Source organism: Rhinatrema bivittatum, chromosome 2 (genome assembly GCF_901001135.1).
Source record: "Rhinatrema bivittatum chromosome 2, aRhiBiv1.1, whole genome shotgun sequence".
Lineage (NCBI taxonomy): Eukaryota > Metazoa > Chordata > Amphibia > Gymnophiona > Rhinatrematidae > Rhinatrema > Rhinatrema bivittatum.
Window position 1 is genome coordinate 634,896,438 of NC_042616.1, and position 19,172 is coordinate 634,915,609.

General features: G+C 42.4%; 1 protein-coding gene across 1 annotated transcript in view; it reads right to left on the reverse strand.

Moving 5' to 3' along the window:
* LYPLA1 (lysophospholipase 1) overlaps positions 1 to 19,172 on the reverse strand; it is a 122,087-nt gene that overhangs the window by 45,771 nt on the left and 57,144 nt on the right. The window contains exon 7 of the mRNA XM_029591278.1: positions 3,538 to 3,611. Within this exon, the coding sequence (XP_029447138.1) occupies positions 3,538 to 3,611 (74 nt within the window). The remainder of the gene's footprint in view (positions 1 to 3,537; positions 3,612 to 19,172) is intronic.

Genomic DNA, 19,172 nt, shown 5'->3' on the forward strand with positions numbered 1-19,172 from the left:
GATGGAGCAGACTTCTTGGAGCCAAATATGTTCTCCATTTTATCAAGCCACATGCGACACCCCTTTAGGGGGGGGGGGGGTCATCTGATCGCACAGTTGACACCCTCTGATGTCGTGTGATGCCCCCAGATAGAGGATTCAAACCTCATGCAGGTCCATGATGGACATGATCCACAGGCACTGGAGCCACCGGCGAAAACCGGAAGCCATGAAGAATAACCAACGTGCGGTTGATGGCCAGGGGCCATCAAGGAGTGGCACACTGGGAATCGATCGCAGAGGAGGTATAAAATCCTCAGAGGGGGGGACCTGGTGTTTGGACAGAGAAAAACCAGGAAAAAGACAAGAAAAATGCTCTTAAGAACCTGAGCTCCAAACCCGTGAGGCAACTTTACCACAGAAGAGAAGAGACTGAATGGGGACCTTATGTGGATGCACAGATTGTGGCATGCTCAGTATGCCAGTCAAAAGTTTCTAGAAACTGAAAAGTTTTCCATGCCAGGATCCATCTGATGTCGCCCATCTGTGAGGACTACAATCCTGCTTGCCCTAGGAGAATGCCACGATCATCTTAGGAGGCTTCAAATAAACTGGAGGATATCTAGCATTTTGTGCCAGGTATCCTCTTCTATATGCAACAAACAGGATGGTCTCCACATTCTCCCTGACAAATCCTGCAAAGGAGAGGTCTTGCATAGTAGACCTCCTTCCATCAGCAGGAGGAGACCGTTCTGAAGGGAGACCCTCAGACACATTGTCTGAGACATCGGAGTTGTCATCCCCCAGGGTCATAGGGGCCCTCATCCTCACTGCCCAGCCATGGGGATGGGGCCCTGGGTACTCTGCCTCCAGCCAGCAGTGGGGGGCACTAGCTCAGCTGGCCTCCGGATAAGCTTCCTCCTCTGAGGAACTATGAACCAGCACCAGATTGGTTGGTGGCATCCCAATGCCTGAGCATAGATGCTGCCCCGGGAATCAACACTGGCTGTATTGGTAAGGCACTGAGGAGCACGTGCAGAAATTCCAAAAGGGGCTTGGAAAGAGGCGATGCCAGTTCCGGGGTTGTCTGCCGCGACACCCAGACTCCGCATCGCTTTCTCCACGTCAATCCGTATGCACCTCTCCAACTCCTCAAAGATAATCAATGCCAGTGCTGACTGGGATCAAGATGTGACCACATCCTCTTCAGTACTGAAAGGAGGATCGGTGGCAGGCATCGGAGCCGGTGGAGACTGCCAAAACCCTGCATATCACTGGAGAACTAGTAGTCCTCGCAACAGGGACTCTTTAGGGGCACTGCAGCCGAAACTGGTGCATCCCTGTGCTCGGCACTGTACATCAACAGGGACCAAAGCCAATGTTTCCTCAGCTCCCCTCAACACTTGAATCGGTCCTTCCTCCATGCAGAGGTCAAAAAACAACAAACCAGATGTCTTTGACCTGGGGAGTCAGATGGTCCATCTCCAGCATCCCTGACAGTTATAGGCCTTGACTGATCAGACTGCTCCCCCAATGTCTATGGCCTTTGTGTCCAATGGAACTCCATGGCTCCACTGTGCAGGTGCCTCAGATGCTGATGGACTGGCCCTTCTCCAACCCGAAGAGTTTCACCAGCTTTGAGCTGGATTTTATGTCATCAGGTAAGGGATCTGAGAGGATGCCTGTAGAGCCTTCCTTAGAACCAAAAAGGTTGAGACATTCTAATCCTTGACCCCCATGAACTGGCAATCAGGTGGGGTCCTCACATCAGAGGGGAATACTCCATGGGTATGCTCCTGGCAATGGTGACCTGTACTCCATCCTTGGATTGCTGGCTAGATTCCTCCAAAGAAAGGGATGGTCCACCTGTGATGTGGGCTAGTTCCCATCATTGGGGACCTCTAACAGAAGCTCCCAAAGTTGGAAGTGAGAGGCACAGCACCTCGAGAAAACACATCTAACATCCTGAGAGCTAAAGAGTGCCCTCGTCATTAGTTGCCGAGGTAAAGAAAGTCTTCACCAATTCGATCACTTGGACTATGGACTTATATACTTTGATCTGGAGTTGGAAAAGCGACACCCTCTAAAATCAGAACATGGACGTCCCCTCTTGAGAAGCATAAACTGTACTCCAGGAAAAGGCTTCATCCTGAGCAAACTGTGCTGATGGCCACAGAGACAATAGGCACAATGGAGCATATAGGATAGTGCAATGGAGATATGGGCACCAATACGGAGGAAGGTAATTGACAGGAGTCTAAGTCCCCCGGTGCCTGTTCCTGCTGAATACGCTAATGGTGCCATGAGCCAGTGCATCAGTGCTGGGGACATTAATTGGGGGGGGGGGGGGGTGTCAAGGCTTGATGTGCTAACAGTACAGGTTTTGGCACAGGCTTCTGTTTCAACAGTGCCAACAGCATTGTCTGTTCAGATGAATGGTGCTTCTTCTGTGTTGACGAGCCCTATGTAGAGGGAGAAGTGTCCCATAAGTGCGCAGAGGAGCTTGATCCCTCCTGCGTTTGACACGTCTATGTCTTGCTCACTTCCTAAACTGCAGTGGATCCAGAGTCCAGCACTGCAGTTGGGAGCTTTACCCAAGAAGTTCCTGCTCGACTCAGCACAGAAGCCTGAGGCAGCCCTGCTCAGAGAGACTGAGAACTGTTCATATGTTTCACTGGCCTGAGTTTTTCTATCTTCTAAGCCCTGTTCTGCTGGGACCTTGGCAACATCCATGTACAACTGAACCATTTAGAATCATGATTGGGTCTCAGGCACCTGTAATGAATATCTTGCAGCCACAAACAATCCTTGAAGCCATTAGAAGTGGTTTTCTTGGAGCCAAACAGAATCACTTTTCTTTTTCTAGGCAGCACTGAGAAATGCTGTTAAGGGGCTGCTGAGGCAGTGAGGCAACTTTTAAAATGAGTTAGTGTTTGAAGAAAAACTGCAGATAGCAGAAGCCAAGAAAAATTAAATAGAAAGCAGAAACTTAAAACAAAAAACCCTGACTCACAAGGCAGCACATGCATGAGAACTCCCACATATGCTCAGTAGTGAAACTTTAGAGAAATTAGTCCATTCAGCACCATCAAATGACATCAACCAAGCGTCATAGCTAATTCAGCCCTGCTTCTCAATAGAGTGGACACTGAAATCCTTTCCAATACATAAAAACAAGTAGAGTAACAGTATGTTAAATTAGCATCCAGAGTCCAAGAACACTTATTCTAATACATAATTAGCTTCTTCAGTCCCAGACAAGATTTCCCATGTTAAAATAGAACTGCAGAGCACTTTGTATGAGTACTTTTTCCTAAAATTATTTTTAATTTTTTTCAATTCTGGGCTAGATCCATTAGTTTTGTGAGAAAAATGTTATTTCTGTTATACATCTTTTATGAAAATGTGGGTGCTACAGCTCGAATGGTTCGGGAGATAGTGTTTACACAAGATGAATACATAAAAATAGGGTTTTTTCTTAAAGAAAAGCGCTAAAAAGGAAAGGTTATACCATAACCACTGCACACAAAACAAGGTTTTTCCTATTAAGTGGGTTACCTGAGAAAATCCTCCTAAAATTATCCTGTTTGAAGGTATGCCATTCTTCACTTCTTGGTCTATCAATGCTTTAACTATAAAGAAAAAATATATTAGTGCATATACAGTATAATACTTATACAAATAATCCCAGAAGTACCTACGCTATTATAATAAAACTTTATAACAGTACAGTAGTTAAGTAGGTAAAAAAAAAACTCTTCCTTGAATTTAATCAATGCATTTTAAAACTTCAAACTATTGATATTTTGTATAAAACAGTGTTCATAATTATTTCTATTATGTAGCAGAGTTAATAGCCAAAATAAAGACTAATTTTCATCCAGATCCAATAAGACAAGAGAAAATTAAAAGATACTGAATGCAGCAGTTAATGGCATCTATCATAACATTACATAGTTACATAGTACAACCTGGGATCTTGTAAGACCATCCTGGGGGGGGGGGGGGGGGGGGTGTCCATCACAAGGTTTGCAAGAAGATTAAGCTGGGCTGCTACTATCTGTGATTAGTTGAGCTGGTGTCACAGGCCAGGAGTGTAAGAGTGAGCCTACATCTACCCTGGAATTCACCTCACATTGCTGCAGGCCAGGAGGAACAGAAGGGCCATTTCTATCCAATAGGAGCCTCAAACCAGTCTCACACTGCTGCATGTCCAGCAGAGGTAGGGAAGAGAAGGACCAATTGCAGTCCATGAGAGTCAAACCCCACTGCTGTACAATGAGGATGTGGGGGAAGAGGAGCTGATTACAGCTATCAGAACCTTCAGACACTGATGCACATTAAGCAAAGCAGAAGAAAGCAGGATGATCAGTGGTGAGAAGCATGTTCTGCTACTGTCCCATGCTCTGTCACTAGCCTGACAGAAGACACAAGAAGAGAGCTGCACCAAAAAAACGAGTAAAATGAGAGGCAGAAAGGAGGAAATGGAACTGGGGTTGACAGTATGCAAGGAAATAGAGGGAAGAAGAAATGAAGGAAAAAAGGAGGATAAAGAGGGAGACAGGAATCCACGATTGACTTAAAGGGAATAAGAGTAGATGGCAGCCTATCAGGGAAGAGAGGATCACCAGAGACTGGGAGAGGAGAGGACCCTCAGGAATGATGCTGGATCAGAGAGAGGGATCAAGAGGGAGAGAGGACCACCTTGGATCTGGGAAAGATGACCAGAGATAGAGGGAGGAAGAGACAACAGCCAGGTGTAGATATGACATTAAAACACAAGTTACAGGGATACACAGACAAGACATGGAGATCTCATAAGCCTTCTTTCCTTTTGAAAAGCAGGCTGTTTTGTTTTTTCTAAAATTTAAATTTTACAACTATCATTTTCTGTATGCGTAAGAATCAAAAGAAAAAGTATAAAATAAGCAGACTAAAATGAGGGTCGATTTTCAGGGAAGGTAATTTTCATAGCTTTATCCACATGAAAAGGCCCCTTGAAAATAACTATTCTGCACTACTAAGGGTAAAATTACCTCTTCTGTGAAAAGCATACATACTGTTACCTGTGGGTTAAGAGGATCAGGTATAGGTTGGGGAAGGGAACTTGCATGCAGGGATTTAACTTTGAAATACTCATGCATACTTGTGTGGTAATCATGTCATTTCAAATGTCTTATTTTACACTATTTCCCTATTGTTAGCTGCCTAGGGCTTTGAATAGGCAGCATAAGAACATAAGGCTTGCCACATACTGGGTCAGACCAAAGCTCCATCAAGCCCAGGTTTCCTGTTTCCAACTGTAGCCAATCCAGGTTAAATGCCTGGCAGGATCTCAAGAGGTAGATAGATTCCATGCTGCTTATCCCAGGGGTAAAAACGATTTCGGCAACTCTACCTTAATGGTTTATAGATGCTTCCTCCAGGAACATGTCCAAACCTTTTTTAAATGATGCTATACTAAGTTTTCACCATATCCTCTGGCACCAAATTCCAGAGCATGTGGTGAAAGCTTTTAGTGTAGCTGCATTTAAAAAAGGTTTGGACAAATTTGTTTGGAGATTAGTGTAATCGCCAAATAAAAGTAGGAAAGCGAGTACTTTTCTGCATGTTTCGTCCTGAGATTGCAAAAAAAAAAAAAAAAATGTCCATAAGCAGTTTTCTTTTGAAAATTAGAATGCAGATTTGCAGGTATCGGTGCTGGCCAGATCACACAGTTACCAAGCTGTAACTTTTTTTGAACTCACTTCCTTTTCTCCATTGCAGCAGGAGTGGAATATGGAAGCCACTGATGGCTTCAACCTTTAATTATGAAGGCAATTTTTAAAGAGCTTTAAACATTTCCCTCCTTTTGTATTCGGTTTAAGTCAGTAAGCATAATATGTTTTATACATTATGAATGTTTCTGGAGTGCATATCATTCATTTATTTAAGTCATGTAAAAATTAGAGAAGTGTGTGGAGGTCCGCAAACATTTGAGGCTGAAAAGGGGTCCATGTTCCCTGAAGTTGGAAACCTCTATAATAAGAGTATGACAAAAGACCAGCTGATGCACTTTGCCCAATCATTCCTGTACAAAATACCTAGGATATATCCCAGCAGGCAGCCATACAGTGTGACTAACTGTAAGCCATCACTTCTTATCAAAGATCCTTTTTGTCTGTATCCTTTGTCCACCACTATCCTGGTAGATTAGAATGCAAGATTCCTTATTAAGTTAACACACAGTACCCTTCCCAAGTCTAACCACAAAGCCCTGAAATAATCCAAACCACCACAAACACCAGTGTGGCCTGCTGCACTATCATCCATCCTCCTAGGTCCCCATGGCCTTTCCACACTGTACTCAGACACCAAGCCGACTGTTGATGAGGCGTATGTAGCCTGCCAGACAGACCCAGCTATGTGAACACCTGTGTTTTCACTAGGATAGTAAAGCTGCTAAACTGTAGCAGGGGTTCTCCATAGATAACGGGATAAATCAGATACTTAGAAAAACTTTCACCACTAGTGTACATGCAGTAGTTCCCATGTAGCCACTGCCTCACAAAACTTAGTCCTCCCACTGAGTTTAGTTCACTCCCCAGGATGAAGGATATTTGGGGGGGGGAGAATGTGTGATTTATCCTGCTATGTATGAGTCCTTTTACAAATAAGCAACTTTGCTTTCGTTGACAAATAAAATGAAAATGACATTACTAGGGTATCCCAACCTGCAGTTTTGAGACATCTGGTTCCTATGGCAACCCAGAACCAGGAGTATGCTAGGGGAGTTCACTAAATGAAAAGGCTCTAAAGAACTGTTTGTCCAAACACACTATGCTTTTGAGACATTATTCAGACAGGAGTGGGGCATGAAGGCATGAACAGAACATGATGCAGCTCTACATATCTTTTCATGGAAGCAGAGCATAGGTAGACAACCAATACCACCACTATCACTCTCACTTGATGTGCTTTCAGTGCCACTTAGCTGCAATCCTGCTAAATATTTCATCCAGGAATTATATCAAAGTGTTTGATGTGATTTAAGAGATTCTGTATGAGATCAAATATTCTGAATGCTCTCCGTCCACTCAAGTCACCCCTTTCCCTCTTGTTCCTTTCAGGTCAGGGGAAGGGGTAGGGGAAGAAACAGAAGGAGAAGAGTGGGATTAGGGAGAATGCCTCTTCTATCATCTGCTGGAGTCTCAGCTCCCCTTCCCCTCTGTTCTTGTTTATTGGGGAGGGGCTGGGGCAGGAACAGAGATAGAGATTGAAGGTAGGCACCTTCTGTTAGAAGACAATTAATAGATGGGAAAGCTTCAGGAATGTTGATTGTGCACTAGGTTGTAAATGAGGAGGCAACAGCCCAACTATGCAGTTTCTCTGCACAGTATCAGGAGCCCAGAGGCACTAGTTATTGGTACTTGTGACATGCAGATAAATTAACCACTGTAGTAGCTGGGTTATCACAGCCTGCCAGACAGACCCAGGGTGTGGCTGCCTGCATTTCTATTAAGATGTCTGACATTTTATATTACCCAATTTGCCATTCATTCTGGTAGCACTAACACATTGAATCATTCAAAGCAAACACTTCATAAATATTATTTTAATCACTTTATCAGCAGGGCTGCCTTTTAAATCAAAGGCTGCTGTTTAAAAGGTAAAATATTCAAACAGCAAACAGTTAAAACTTTAAAATCATTAACTTTCTAGATGGGAGAGAGAAAAAGGGAAATAAAAAAATGGATAAAGTGCGTAGCTTGCTGGGCAGACTGGATGGGCCGTTTGGTCTTCTTCTGCCGTCATTTCTATGTTTCTAGCATAAAATGTAAAAGCTGACAAAAGTATGTTTAAAGATCTTAAGCAATGCAGAAAAAAAAAAGAAAAAGTATCAGAAATTAGATGCTAGTATTTTCTATACTTAAGCTATTAGATTCGAGTTCCACCTTGTATTCAATGGGGGGGGGAAAAAAAAAAAAAAAAAAAAGAATACCATGTCATTCTTTCCACCCCAGGGGTGGCACACTTGTCAATAAAAGTAGAAATGTTAATATAAAATAAGATAATTGTTCAATTAACCAACTGCTGTTAATTTCTTACACATTTAATAGGTTTACAAAGGAGAACTCTTAGTAAGCTTAAACAAAAATACCAAGCACATGTTGAGAAAAAGATGCAGTCTAAATACTGACCTTTAACAGAGCTTAAAGATTTATAATTGCTGTACTTTGTGCAAGAAAACTCTAAGATGCATTATAAATTTCATAGGCACAAACAAATCCATTAAATAGAGAATGATGAAAATTTAATGCTTGCCCTTTACTATTTACCTTATGCTTGCTCTTACATACTGCTGGCCTGCCTACAAAAGGACCATCCGTTCAGGTTTCTCCTGTGTTTATATAGCGCAAGAAGCATTTAAAACTATGGAATGCTCTAGGAAATTTAAAGTATCAAACTAATTAAGAAAAAATAAAATCTGTTTTTTCATAAACTAGTAAAAACTGGGACTCAAGTCTTCAAAAACATCAAGTTAGGAGTCATTTATTTTCAGCAAGTGTGCTACCAAAAGTAAGACTTGCAAAGTAAACAGGATTTTGTATTTGGTTTAACAATGGCAACAAAAAGCACAATGCAACACCCACTATCACTGATAATGCTGAGACCCAGCTGGAATCCTCGAAATATACAAGTACTGGTGGTACATCACTTTGTCAATTCAGAAGTGTTCATTAGTGAGCTTTTGGCTAAACAGTAGCAGTACAAAAGATAGTAAATCATACAAAAGAAACTGTACATTATCACATTTATAATGTTTATCTGTGATTAAACAAGTCACTAGGGTCTGTCTAAAAGATGGGACTTTAAGGGGTATTTGCTGGTACTGAGTAACAGCCCCTTTATCTCTCCACCTGCTTAATTTGCCCTGTGGTCCCTCAAAAAAAAAAATGCATCCTGCATATAAATAGTAGACACCTTTTTTCCAGAAAGAGAACACTGCTAAAAGATAGGAAATATGTAACTCAGTAAGTAAAGTGAAGTTGCTATCTGTAGTGGTAGTTCTCTGAAGGCAAGTTATGTGACTGTACTCAATTTTCCAGAGCTCTACAGAAAGACAAAAACCTCTCACTGAGCATGTATAGTAGGTTCTGGGCTGCAGCTGCCTTCAGTTCTACATTTAGCAATGACTGGGTGAGAATGTGGGTGAGTTTGCATGACTGGAAACCTGTCTTCAGTATTTTTGTTTGAAGTAATTGCCTTTTAAGAAATTATATAGAGAAAAGTAAGAACTGAGTAAACCTCAAACCAGATGGAGTGCTGTCAGCAGAACCTTCATCTGCTCGTTAAGCTTGGATTTCCTGGGAAGCAACACAAATCTTGACAAATTCGAGTTAAAACTATTACTGGCTGTTAATATTGTATGCTGGTTTTAAAGTTAGTATTTTATTTGCCAGTGTTAGAACTGTGTAGAGGAAAAATGTACTGATTCTCTGAGCTAGTAAAAATTAGTATTTGTTTGCAGGGGCATAGTGACTGAAGTTGTTTTGCTGTCAGATGCCCTAGAACAGCAATTCTCAACCGGTGTGTCATGACACACCAGTGTGTTGCTGCTTTCCGGTGTCCCACTGCCCTTCCCCTCCCCCATTGCAGCTAGTCGTAGTGTTAGTGGAATCCAGTGGCGTACTAAGGGGGGGGGGGGGGAGGTGATATTGGAGTGTTTCGTAGGACCAAATCAGCTGATTTTACATACAATCTGGCAGCACAGCTGCAGAAGAGAAGAAAACATGCTTTGCCTGCCCTGAGCACATGCTTCTCATACCAGCTCTGCTGTGCTTGCTGGCTCCCTTCCTGTGGCCAACAATTAGAAACCCAGCACGGCACAGATTTGTGACAGGCAAGAGGGGTTCCCACCCCCTGCCAGCAATTAGAGGCCCCCCAGCACGGTAGCGCTGTAGTGTCCTGCCAGCGAGCTTCTTGCACCTCGCCAGCAAGGACGACCAACATGGGGGCAGAGGTGAGTCACATGGCACTGACAGAAGAGGAGGGAGTGAGAGATGGGAAGTGACAGAAGAAAGGGGAGGGAAGGGGGTATGAGTGACTGGGGGCAAAGGATGGAAGACGAGTGGGAGGGAAAGGAGATGAGTGTGGGAGAAGGGGAATGAGTGACAGGTGAGAGGGAGGGGAAGGGGGAGTGAAGAAGAAGAGTGTAGAAGAGTGACAATATAGGAGGGGAGAAAGTTTGTGTGCCCTCTACTAATCCATGAGGATCTCAAGGCTACTGGAAATCAACAGTTCCCAGGTATGGCATGGGGGAAAATTTTTATCGTTATTAGTTTTAAATTATTGGGTATTATTTCAAAGCACCAGACATCAAATATGTTATCGATGTTTTAGGAAATTTTTAAAAATTTGTACAGGAGCTCTAGCTATTGGATGTTCTATTCATCAACTGTTTTGATATGTATATTTTTTAGTATGGTTTTACTATTCTAATTGATTTATATTTCTTGATTGTCTTGTTTTGAGTAATAGTGATGTCCTGCTTTTCCACCATTGCACTGCATACATAATCTGAATTGTTGTGGTTTCTGGTTCAGTTTTTGTCTGTGTGAGTGCAACAGACAGGAAGTGTGTGTATGCATGCCCCTAGTCTACGATAATCTCAGGGTGACAGATTTGGAGAGTAGGGTATTTTTTAAATCCATATTAGTTTTAATTATTAAGTGTTAATTGACATGACTGCTGTTTTGAAAAATTTTATTGATGTTTAGGAAATTTTAAAATTTTTATATGGGTTGGGGTGCCAAAGGAAAAATCTGCCCCAGGTGCCAAATACTTTAGGTATGCCACTAGTGGAAGCTGTCAACGTCGGCGGCATGGCCCTTTCTTCCTGCTCCCACAGCCTGGAGCAGGAAGTGATGTAACTGGAGCGTGTGGGAAGAAGAGAAGACTAAACTGCAAGTAGCAGCGGCAGAAGCGTGGACCCAGACCAAAATCAAGCATAGCCAGTGATCAGCGAGAGGAGAAAGAGTTAGCTCCCGCAGCCGATGGGATTCTTCATTCTCAAGCTGCAGGGGCTAAAGGAAGAGGCTGCTGCAGCTGTCATTTGTGCTAGGGGGAGGGGGGTTATGAGTAAGAACATGTGTGTGTGATAGACAGCATGTAATTAAGAGCATGTTTGTGCAAGTGTGATTGACAGTATGTGTCAAAGTGAGAGCATGTGTGTGATTGAGAGAGGTCAGGGAGATAACTGGTGTGTGTACAATAGAGACTGGTCAGGGATGTGACTGGTGAGAGACTGGTCATGGGTGGTAATTGGTGTGTGTGGGAGATTGGACATGGGCCCTAGAGCTTCAGCAGCCACTGCTGCTTCTGGTGTGTGCTGTTGGCCTGCAAGGGAAAGGAGTAGGAGAGTTGCTGGAGAAGGTAAGTAATGGTAGCTTTTTACATTAATTAAAATAGCAGTAAATCAAGAAAAATAGAGTATTGCGATGTCTACTGTTTTGAAATATTTTGCTGTTTGAAGAATTTAATAGTTATGAGTTTGTTGGATGTTATTCTGTTCATCAGCTGTTTTGAAACAGTTTTACAGTTATTTCTCTGTGGGGATCTATAACAGCTTGGCTTAGTCTTTTCATAATAGGTAGTGTATTGGTGTTTAGGGCCTGGTATAATATTTGTAGTGTTGCCTTTTCATAAGTAGGGTTGTTCCATTTGAGTACATGCCATAATGCAGGTATAACTTTGTGCGGATTAGTTTGTGTGCATTATTGCAGATCCTGGGAATGTGTTAGGTGCTATATTTCTGTTTCCATTTCTCTAGTTTTGAACTGCATGCAGAGTGACTTTTTTGGGTTTCCATTCCAGTTTGTCTCCATATTTATAATGTGTGGTCTTTCTGTACTTGGTCTGTTTTGTGTGTCTAACAGGTGAGCTATTTTACTAGCATGTAGGCATTTGTATCAATCATATTTGTTGTGTTTTCTCAACTGGAGATGTATTGGTGGTAAATTACTGTCTTTTCATAAGTAGGGCTATTGTGCCTGGTAGTAGAGGGAGTTTGTTTTGCTGCTACTGATACACCAGAACATCTTTTTTTGTATGGTGAATTGTATGGGGAATGTCTTAGTTCTCTCTGCACCCACTGTTGGGGGGCGGGGGGGGGGGGGTTTCAAGAGGGTTTCTGTGGATATGGAGTTTGTGTTTACATTTAGCCCTGGGACTGTCACATGTTCAGTGTGTCATGCATATGAGAACCAACTGTCAGGTGTGTCCCAACTGAAAAAAGGTTGGGAATCACTGCCCTAGAACAATACCCCTCCTACATTACCTTGTGAGCACTACTTTCTTTGATGCAAAAAGCCTATCAATTTTATGCTCATAGCAATCCAATCTTTAAAGGGTGTGATGGAGTATGTCCCCAGGCTAAGAACCAAAGAATCAGAGAAAACTGAAGAGGGAGGGGAGAAGAGAACCAGCCTCTCTCAGGGAGAGTGCTTTCTTCCACCAAGAGAGTTCAGAAAGCAGTTGAAGCTGTGGGAAGAGGGCACAGACAACTGGGCCAATCAAGATAGTTCAGGAGTGGGCCCCTAGGGCCTATAAATGGGACCCTCGGGAGACATACTTCAGTCACCCTTGAGAGGCTCAGAAGGTGACCAAGGTCTCCCTGTGGAAAGAACTCTTGGAACAGTAAAGACTGGTAGGATCAGGAATCTCGACCCTCTAAAGAAAAGAGCAAGATTTGTTGACATTTATTTTCTTTTGGGATTTTGTTCTTCCCTTTTCTGTTTTGATTCGCTGACATTGTGGACTAAAACTAAGATTTATAAATTCGCTACCCGGTGAAACAACCAGGTAGCAAGAGTGTGTTAAGCCTTGGGTTTCCGGTGGCTCCACGGATAAGGGGCTGACTGTGGAGACTAGGTTAGAGATCCTGGTCAGGAGGACACTTGAGACTTGCCCTGGACAAAAATTATCTGGGATCACAAAGAGGCATGCGGAACCTGTTAGGTGCGCTTCCAGAAGAGAGAGACCGGCATTGAACCACAGGACCGCATCACAAAAGGGAAAATTAGCTAAATCCATCCCTTAAAATAGACTAATCTACTAACAGGAGTTACAATAAAATGTGAATTAAAATATTTTCTGCAAGAACATTCAAATGCAAATTAAACTTCTGTTTAAAATAGAAATGAGAGAGAAGACCATAATGCCGTAAAAGCCAATAAGTACCATAATTAGTCACACCAAAAATTCAAGTTATACAAGAATTGGACCTTTAAAATTCAAACCCTCAAATACAAAATAAAAAAACTTGTCATCAAAAACTGTACTGGAAACCAGAAGCCCAACTGTATTCTTCCACATAAAATGTTAACCAATAGAATCAAGAAATCTAAAAGACATAATATTAAAACTATGGTAATAGAATGTCAGCCGCCAATGAACTTCCAATAATTAAAAAAAAAACTTGCATAAATTTGTTCTATTTCCAAAACATCAATGAAGAAATTACTTTATAAATTCATTTTTCTTAGTGTGGACAGATGGACTCAGGACCAGTGGGATGTACCAAAGGTACTCCCCAATAGGGTGGGAGGCTGCCCACAGGCTAGTCAACACTGCACATGCAAAGGCCGCATTCTCCTGGGCCTGCACATCTGGATGAAAAACCTGGAAAGAATGCGTAAGGAGGTCCACGTCGCAGCTCAAAAGGTATAGATGGGAGACAAACTAACCTCCACCCATGACACTGCCTGAGCCCTAGTGGAATGAGCCCTAACCTGAGTAGGCAACGGCTTTTCAGCATCCACATAAGTGGCCGTGATTACCTTCTTAATCTAGTTAGCTATGGTAGCCCGTGAAGCCAGAGCATCCTGCTTACGCCCACCATAGAGGGAAGGGTTAGGTCGGCCATCATAGTTGGTGATTCGATTATTAGGAATGTAGACAGCTGGGTGGCATGAGGATCGCCTGGTAACATGCCTACCTGGTGCGAAGGTGGCGGACCACACGCATCATCTAGATAGGATTTTAGACAGTGCTGGTGAGGAGCCGGCTGTCGTGGTACATGTGGGCACCAACGACATAGGAAAATGTGGGAGGGAGGTTCTGGAAGACAAATTTAGACTTAGGTAGAAAGCTTAAAACCAGAACCTCCAGGGTAGCATTCTCTGAAATGCTCCCTGTTCCACGTGCAGTTTACCAGAGGCAGGCAGAGCTCTGGAGTCTCAATGCGTGGATGAGATGATGGTGCAAGGAAGAGGGATTCAGTTTTGTTAGGAACTGGGGAATCTTTTGGGGAAGGGGGGGGGGGGGGGGAGTCTCTTCCAAAGGGATGGGCTCCACCTTAACCAGGGTGGAACCAGATTGCTGGCGCTAATCTTTAAAAAGGAGATAAGCAGCTTTTAAACTAGATCAAAGGGGAAAGCAGACAGTCGCTCAGCAGTGCATGGTTCGGAGAGAGGTATCTTCAAAGGATACTAATGATGCATTAGAATTAGGGCATCCCAACAGTAAGGTTCCAACAATAAGAAAAGTAGTCCAAGAGCCTGTAACTAAAAACTCACCTTAACTAAAAAATTCTAACTTATCCCTATCAATTAAAAAGCAGAATGAAAATACAAACAAAAAACAAACTTTGAAATGTTTGTATGCTAATGCCAGAAGTCTAAGAAGTAAGATGGGAGAATTAGAATGTATAGCAGTGAATGATGACAGACTTAATTGACATCTCAGAGAGTTGGTGGAAGGAGGACAACCAATGGGACAGTGCTATACTGGGGCACAAATTATATCACAATGATAGAGAGGAGCACCCGGGAGGTGGTGTGGCGCTTTATGTCCTGGATGGCATAAAGTCCCAACAGGATAAACATCCTGCATGAGACTAAATGCACAATTGAATCTTTATGGGTAGAAATCCTTTGTGTGTCGGGGAAGACTATAGTGATAGGAGTATACTACCGTCCACCTGGTCAAGATGGTGAGACTGACCATGAACTGCTAAGAGAAATTAGGGAAGCTAACCAAATTGGTAGTGCGGTAATAATGGGAGACTTCAATTACCCCAATATTGACTGGGTAAATGTATCATCGGGACATGCTAGAGAGATAACGTTCCTGGATGGAATAAATGATAGCTTTATGGAGCAATTAGTTCAGGAACTGACGAGAGGGAGCAATTTTAGACCTAATTCTCAGTGGAGCACAGGATTTGGTGAGAGGTAACTGTTGGGGCTGCTTGGCAATAGTGATCATATGATCAAATTTGAATTAATGACTGGAAGGGGGACAGTAAGCAAATCCATGGCTCTCGTGCTAAACTTTCAAAAGGGAGACTTTGAGAAAATGAGAAAAATAGTTAGAAAAAAACTGAAAGGAGCAGCTACAAAAGTAAAAAGTGTGCAATAGGCGGTCATTGTTAAAAAATACCATCCTAGAAGCACAATCCGGATGTATTCCACACATTAAGGTGGAAAGTAGGCAAAACGATTAGCGGCATGGTTAAAAGGGGAGGTGAAAGAAGCTATTTTAGCCAAAAGATCTTCATTCAAAAATTGAAAGAAGGATCCAACAGAAGAAAATAGGATAATGCATAAACGTTGGCAAGTTAAATGTAAGACATTGATAAGACAGGCTAAGAGAATTTGAAAAGTTGGCGGCTGTAGAGGCAAAAAAATCACAGTAAAACCTTTTAAAAATATATCTGAAGCAGAAAGCCTGTGATGGAGTCAGTTGGACCGTTAGATGATCGAGGGGTTAAAGGGGCACTTAGAGAAGATAAGGCCATCGCGGAAAGATTAAATGATTTCTTTTCTTCAGTGTTTACTGAAGAGGATGTTGGGGAGGTACCCGTACTGGAGAAAGTTTTCATGGGTAATGATTCAGATGGACTGAACCAAATCATGGTGAACCAAGAAGATGTAGTAGACCTGATTGATAAACAGAAGAGTAGTAAATCACCTGGACCAGATGGTATACACCCCAGAGTTCTGAAGGAACTAAAAAATGAAATTTCAGACCTATTAGTAAAAATTTGTAACCTATCATTAAAATCATCCATTGTACCTGAAGACTGGAAGATAGCTAATGTAACCCCCATATTTAAAAAGGGCTCCAGGGGAGATCCGGGAAATTACAGACCAGTTAGCCTGACTTCAGTGCCAGGAAAAATAATGGAAAGTGTTCTAAACAGCAAAATCACAGAACATTTAGAAAGACATGGTTTAATGGAACAAAGTCAGCATGGCTTTACCCAAGGCAAGTCTTGCCTCACAAATCTGCTTCACTTTTTTGAAGGAGTTAATAAACATGTGGATAAAGGTGAACCGGTAGATGTAGTGTTCTTGGATTTTCAGAAGGCATTTGACAAAGTTCCTCATGAGAGGCTTCTAGGAAAAGTAAAACGTCATGGGATAGGTGGCGATGTCCATTCGTGGATTGCAAACTGGCTAAAAGACAGGAAACGGAGAGAAGGATTAAATGGACAATTTTCTCAGTGGAAGGGAGTGGGCAGTGGAGTGCCTCAGGAATCTGTACTGGGACCCTTACTTTTCAATATATTTATAAATGATCTGGAAAGAAATACGACGAGTGAGGTAATCAAATTTGCAGATGATACAAAATTGTTCAGAGTAGTTAAATCACAAGCAGATTGTGATAAATTGCAGGAAGACCTTGTGAGGCTGGAAAATTGGGCATCTAAATGGCAGATGAAATTTAATGTGGACAAGTGCAAGGTGATGCATATAGGGAAAAATAACCCATGCTATAGTTACACAATGTTAGGTTCCATATTAGGTGCTACAACCCAAGAAAGAGATCTAGGCGTCATAGTGGATAACACATTGAAATCGTAGGTTCAGTGTGCTGCGGCAGTCAAAAAAGCAAACAGAATGTTGGGAACTATTAGAAAGGGAATGGTGAATAAAACGGAAAGTGTCATAATGCCTCTGTATCGCTCCATGGTGAGACCGCACCTTGAATATTGTGTACAATTCTGGTCGCCGCATCTCAAAAAAGACATAATTGCAATGGAGAAGGTACAGAGAAGGGCTACCAAAATGATAAGGGGAATGGAACAGCTCCCCTATGAGGAAAGACTAAAGAGGTTAGGACTTTTCAGCTTGGAGAAGAGACGCTGAGGGGGCATATGATAGAGATGTTTAAAATCATGAGAGGTCTAGAACGGGTAGATGTGAATTGTTTTTTTACTCTTTCGGATAATAGAAAGACTAGGGGGCACTCCATGAAGTTAGCATGTGGCACATTTAAAACTAATCGGAGAAAGTTCTTTTTCACTCAATGCACAATTAAACTCTGGAATTTGTTGCCAGAGGATGTGGTTAATGCAGTTAGTATAGCTGTGTTTAAAAAAGGATTGGATAAGTTCTTGGACGAGAAGTCCATTACCTGCTATTAAGGACTTACAATAACCACCACTATTATTAGCAACTGTAACATGGAATAGACTTAGTTTTTGGGTACTTGCCAGGTTCTTATGGCCTGGATTGGCCACTGTTGGAAACAGGATGCTGGGCTTGATGGACCCTTGGTCTGACCCAGTATGGCATATTCTTATGTTCTTATGGAGAACAAATAGGCAATCTATCTTTTGAAAAGATTCAGAAACCTCCAGATACCACATGACAAGTCTCTTGCCATCCAAGGAGTGGAAGAGGAGCTACTCATCCACATCCCTGACCTTATCCAGGGATGGCAAGGAGATGGAATGATTCAAATGAAAGTCCGAGACTACCAGGGCAAGAAGGATGGAACAGTACACAGTTGTATTGCCCCTGGAGTCACATGAAGAAACTGCTCCCAGCAAGAAAAGGCCTGCAGCTCAGAAATTTGATGAGTTGAACATATAGTCACCAGAAACAGTCTTCAAGGTCAACAATCACAAGGAAAGGCTATGTACTAAGTGGCACATAGGGCCCGCCAAAAAAATCCGGCTCCAAGTTAAGACTCCATAAGGGAACCAGTTACCTCACATCAGAGAGAGACAACGAACCACCATTCACCTGGCCTCTGAAATAGGTAAGAGCCACAACCTGCATCTTCAAGGAAATTAAGGGTCAATCTTTTATTAACCCATCTCACAAAGTCCAGAATGAGTATTATAAAACATACCTGTTTAAACGAGCCTACAATTTATGAACCTTACTCTTCAGATTAAATTTTATGAAATGTATATATAATACTTTCTTCCCATTCCAATCAGTTACTTTCAATTACGCTAAACACCCCTTGGTGTCCTATTTTCCTGACTAATATGGACCTAAAAAAATTTTCTGTACTGTTAATGTTCCTTTAAGTTGATCCCCAGTACTATACACCCTAGCTAATTCTAGTTTGGTTTTTTATTATACTTTAATTTGAATGTTATCATCTATTATATCCTTTCTTAAATATGTTGGATTGTAAAGCCTGTTGCTCACTTAATGTTCATTGTAAACCAAGGTGATGTTTGCCAACGAGCCACGGTATATAAAAATACTTAAATAAATAAATATTATTCTAACTGAACGAGGAAGGACACCACACTTCATACCAAGCCTCAATAACTCTCCAAACCCACACATAAGCCAAGGAAGTGGAGAACTTGCAAGCATGGAGTAAGGTGGCAATCATCGCAGAGGAAACACTTCAAAGGGCAAGCACTGTCAAGGGCCAAACCATAAGAAAGAACAGAGTTTGATCTTCGTGAAGAATCTGTCCCTGCTGTAACAGATCCATGTGTGGTGGATGGCGAAGGAGGGTCTTCACCAAGAGTCTTCGCAAATCTGCATACCAGGGACGCCTGGGCCAGTCCTCCTACACCCCCTCCTTTTCAGCTGAACAGCTAAGTCTGTGCTGGGAAACCCAGCTACCGGACCAAGGCACACCTCTGAGGGACCAAGGAAATCACTCAGGAATTCTCAACTGGGGGGAGGAACCTTTAGGTATTACCGCAGGAGAACAGGGCTCTTTTCCTGAATTTAGAATTTCTCCTTTAAAAAAGCTCAAAGCAATCCCCATAGGGAAATGCACGTCCACCATCTGCTGAGATGGGAGAATACTAGCAGGTTGGGGTTACTGCAGGACTACATATACTGTGACATCAGCATGCCCTCTCCATCCGCTGGCAGGGGAGCATAAACCCACTGGTCCCGAGTATCTATACACTAGGAAATAAAATATTTCAAAACATCTGATTA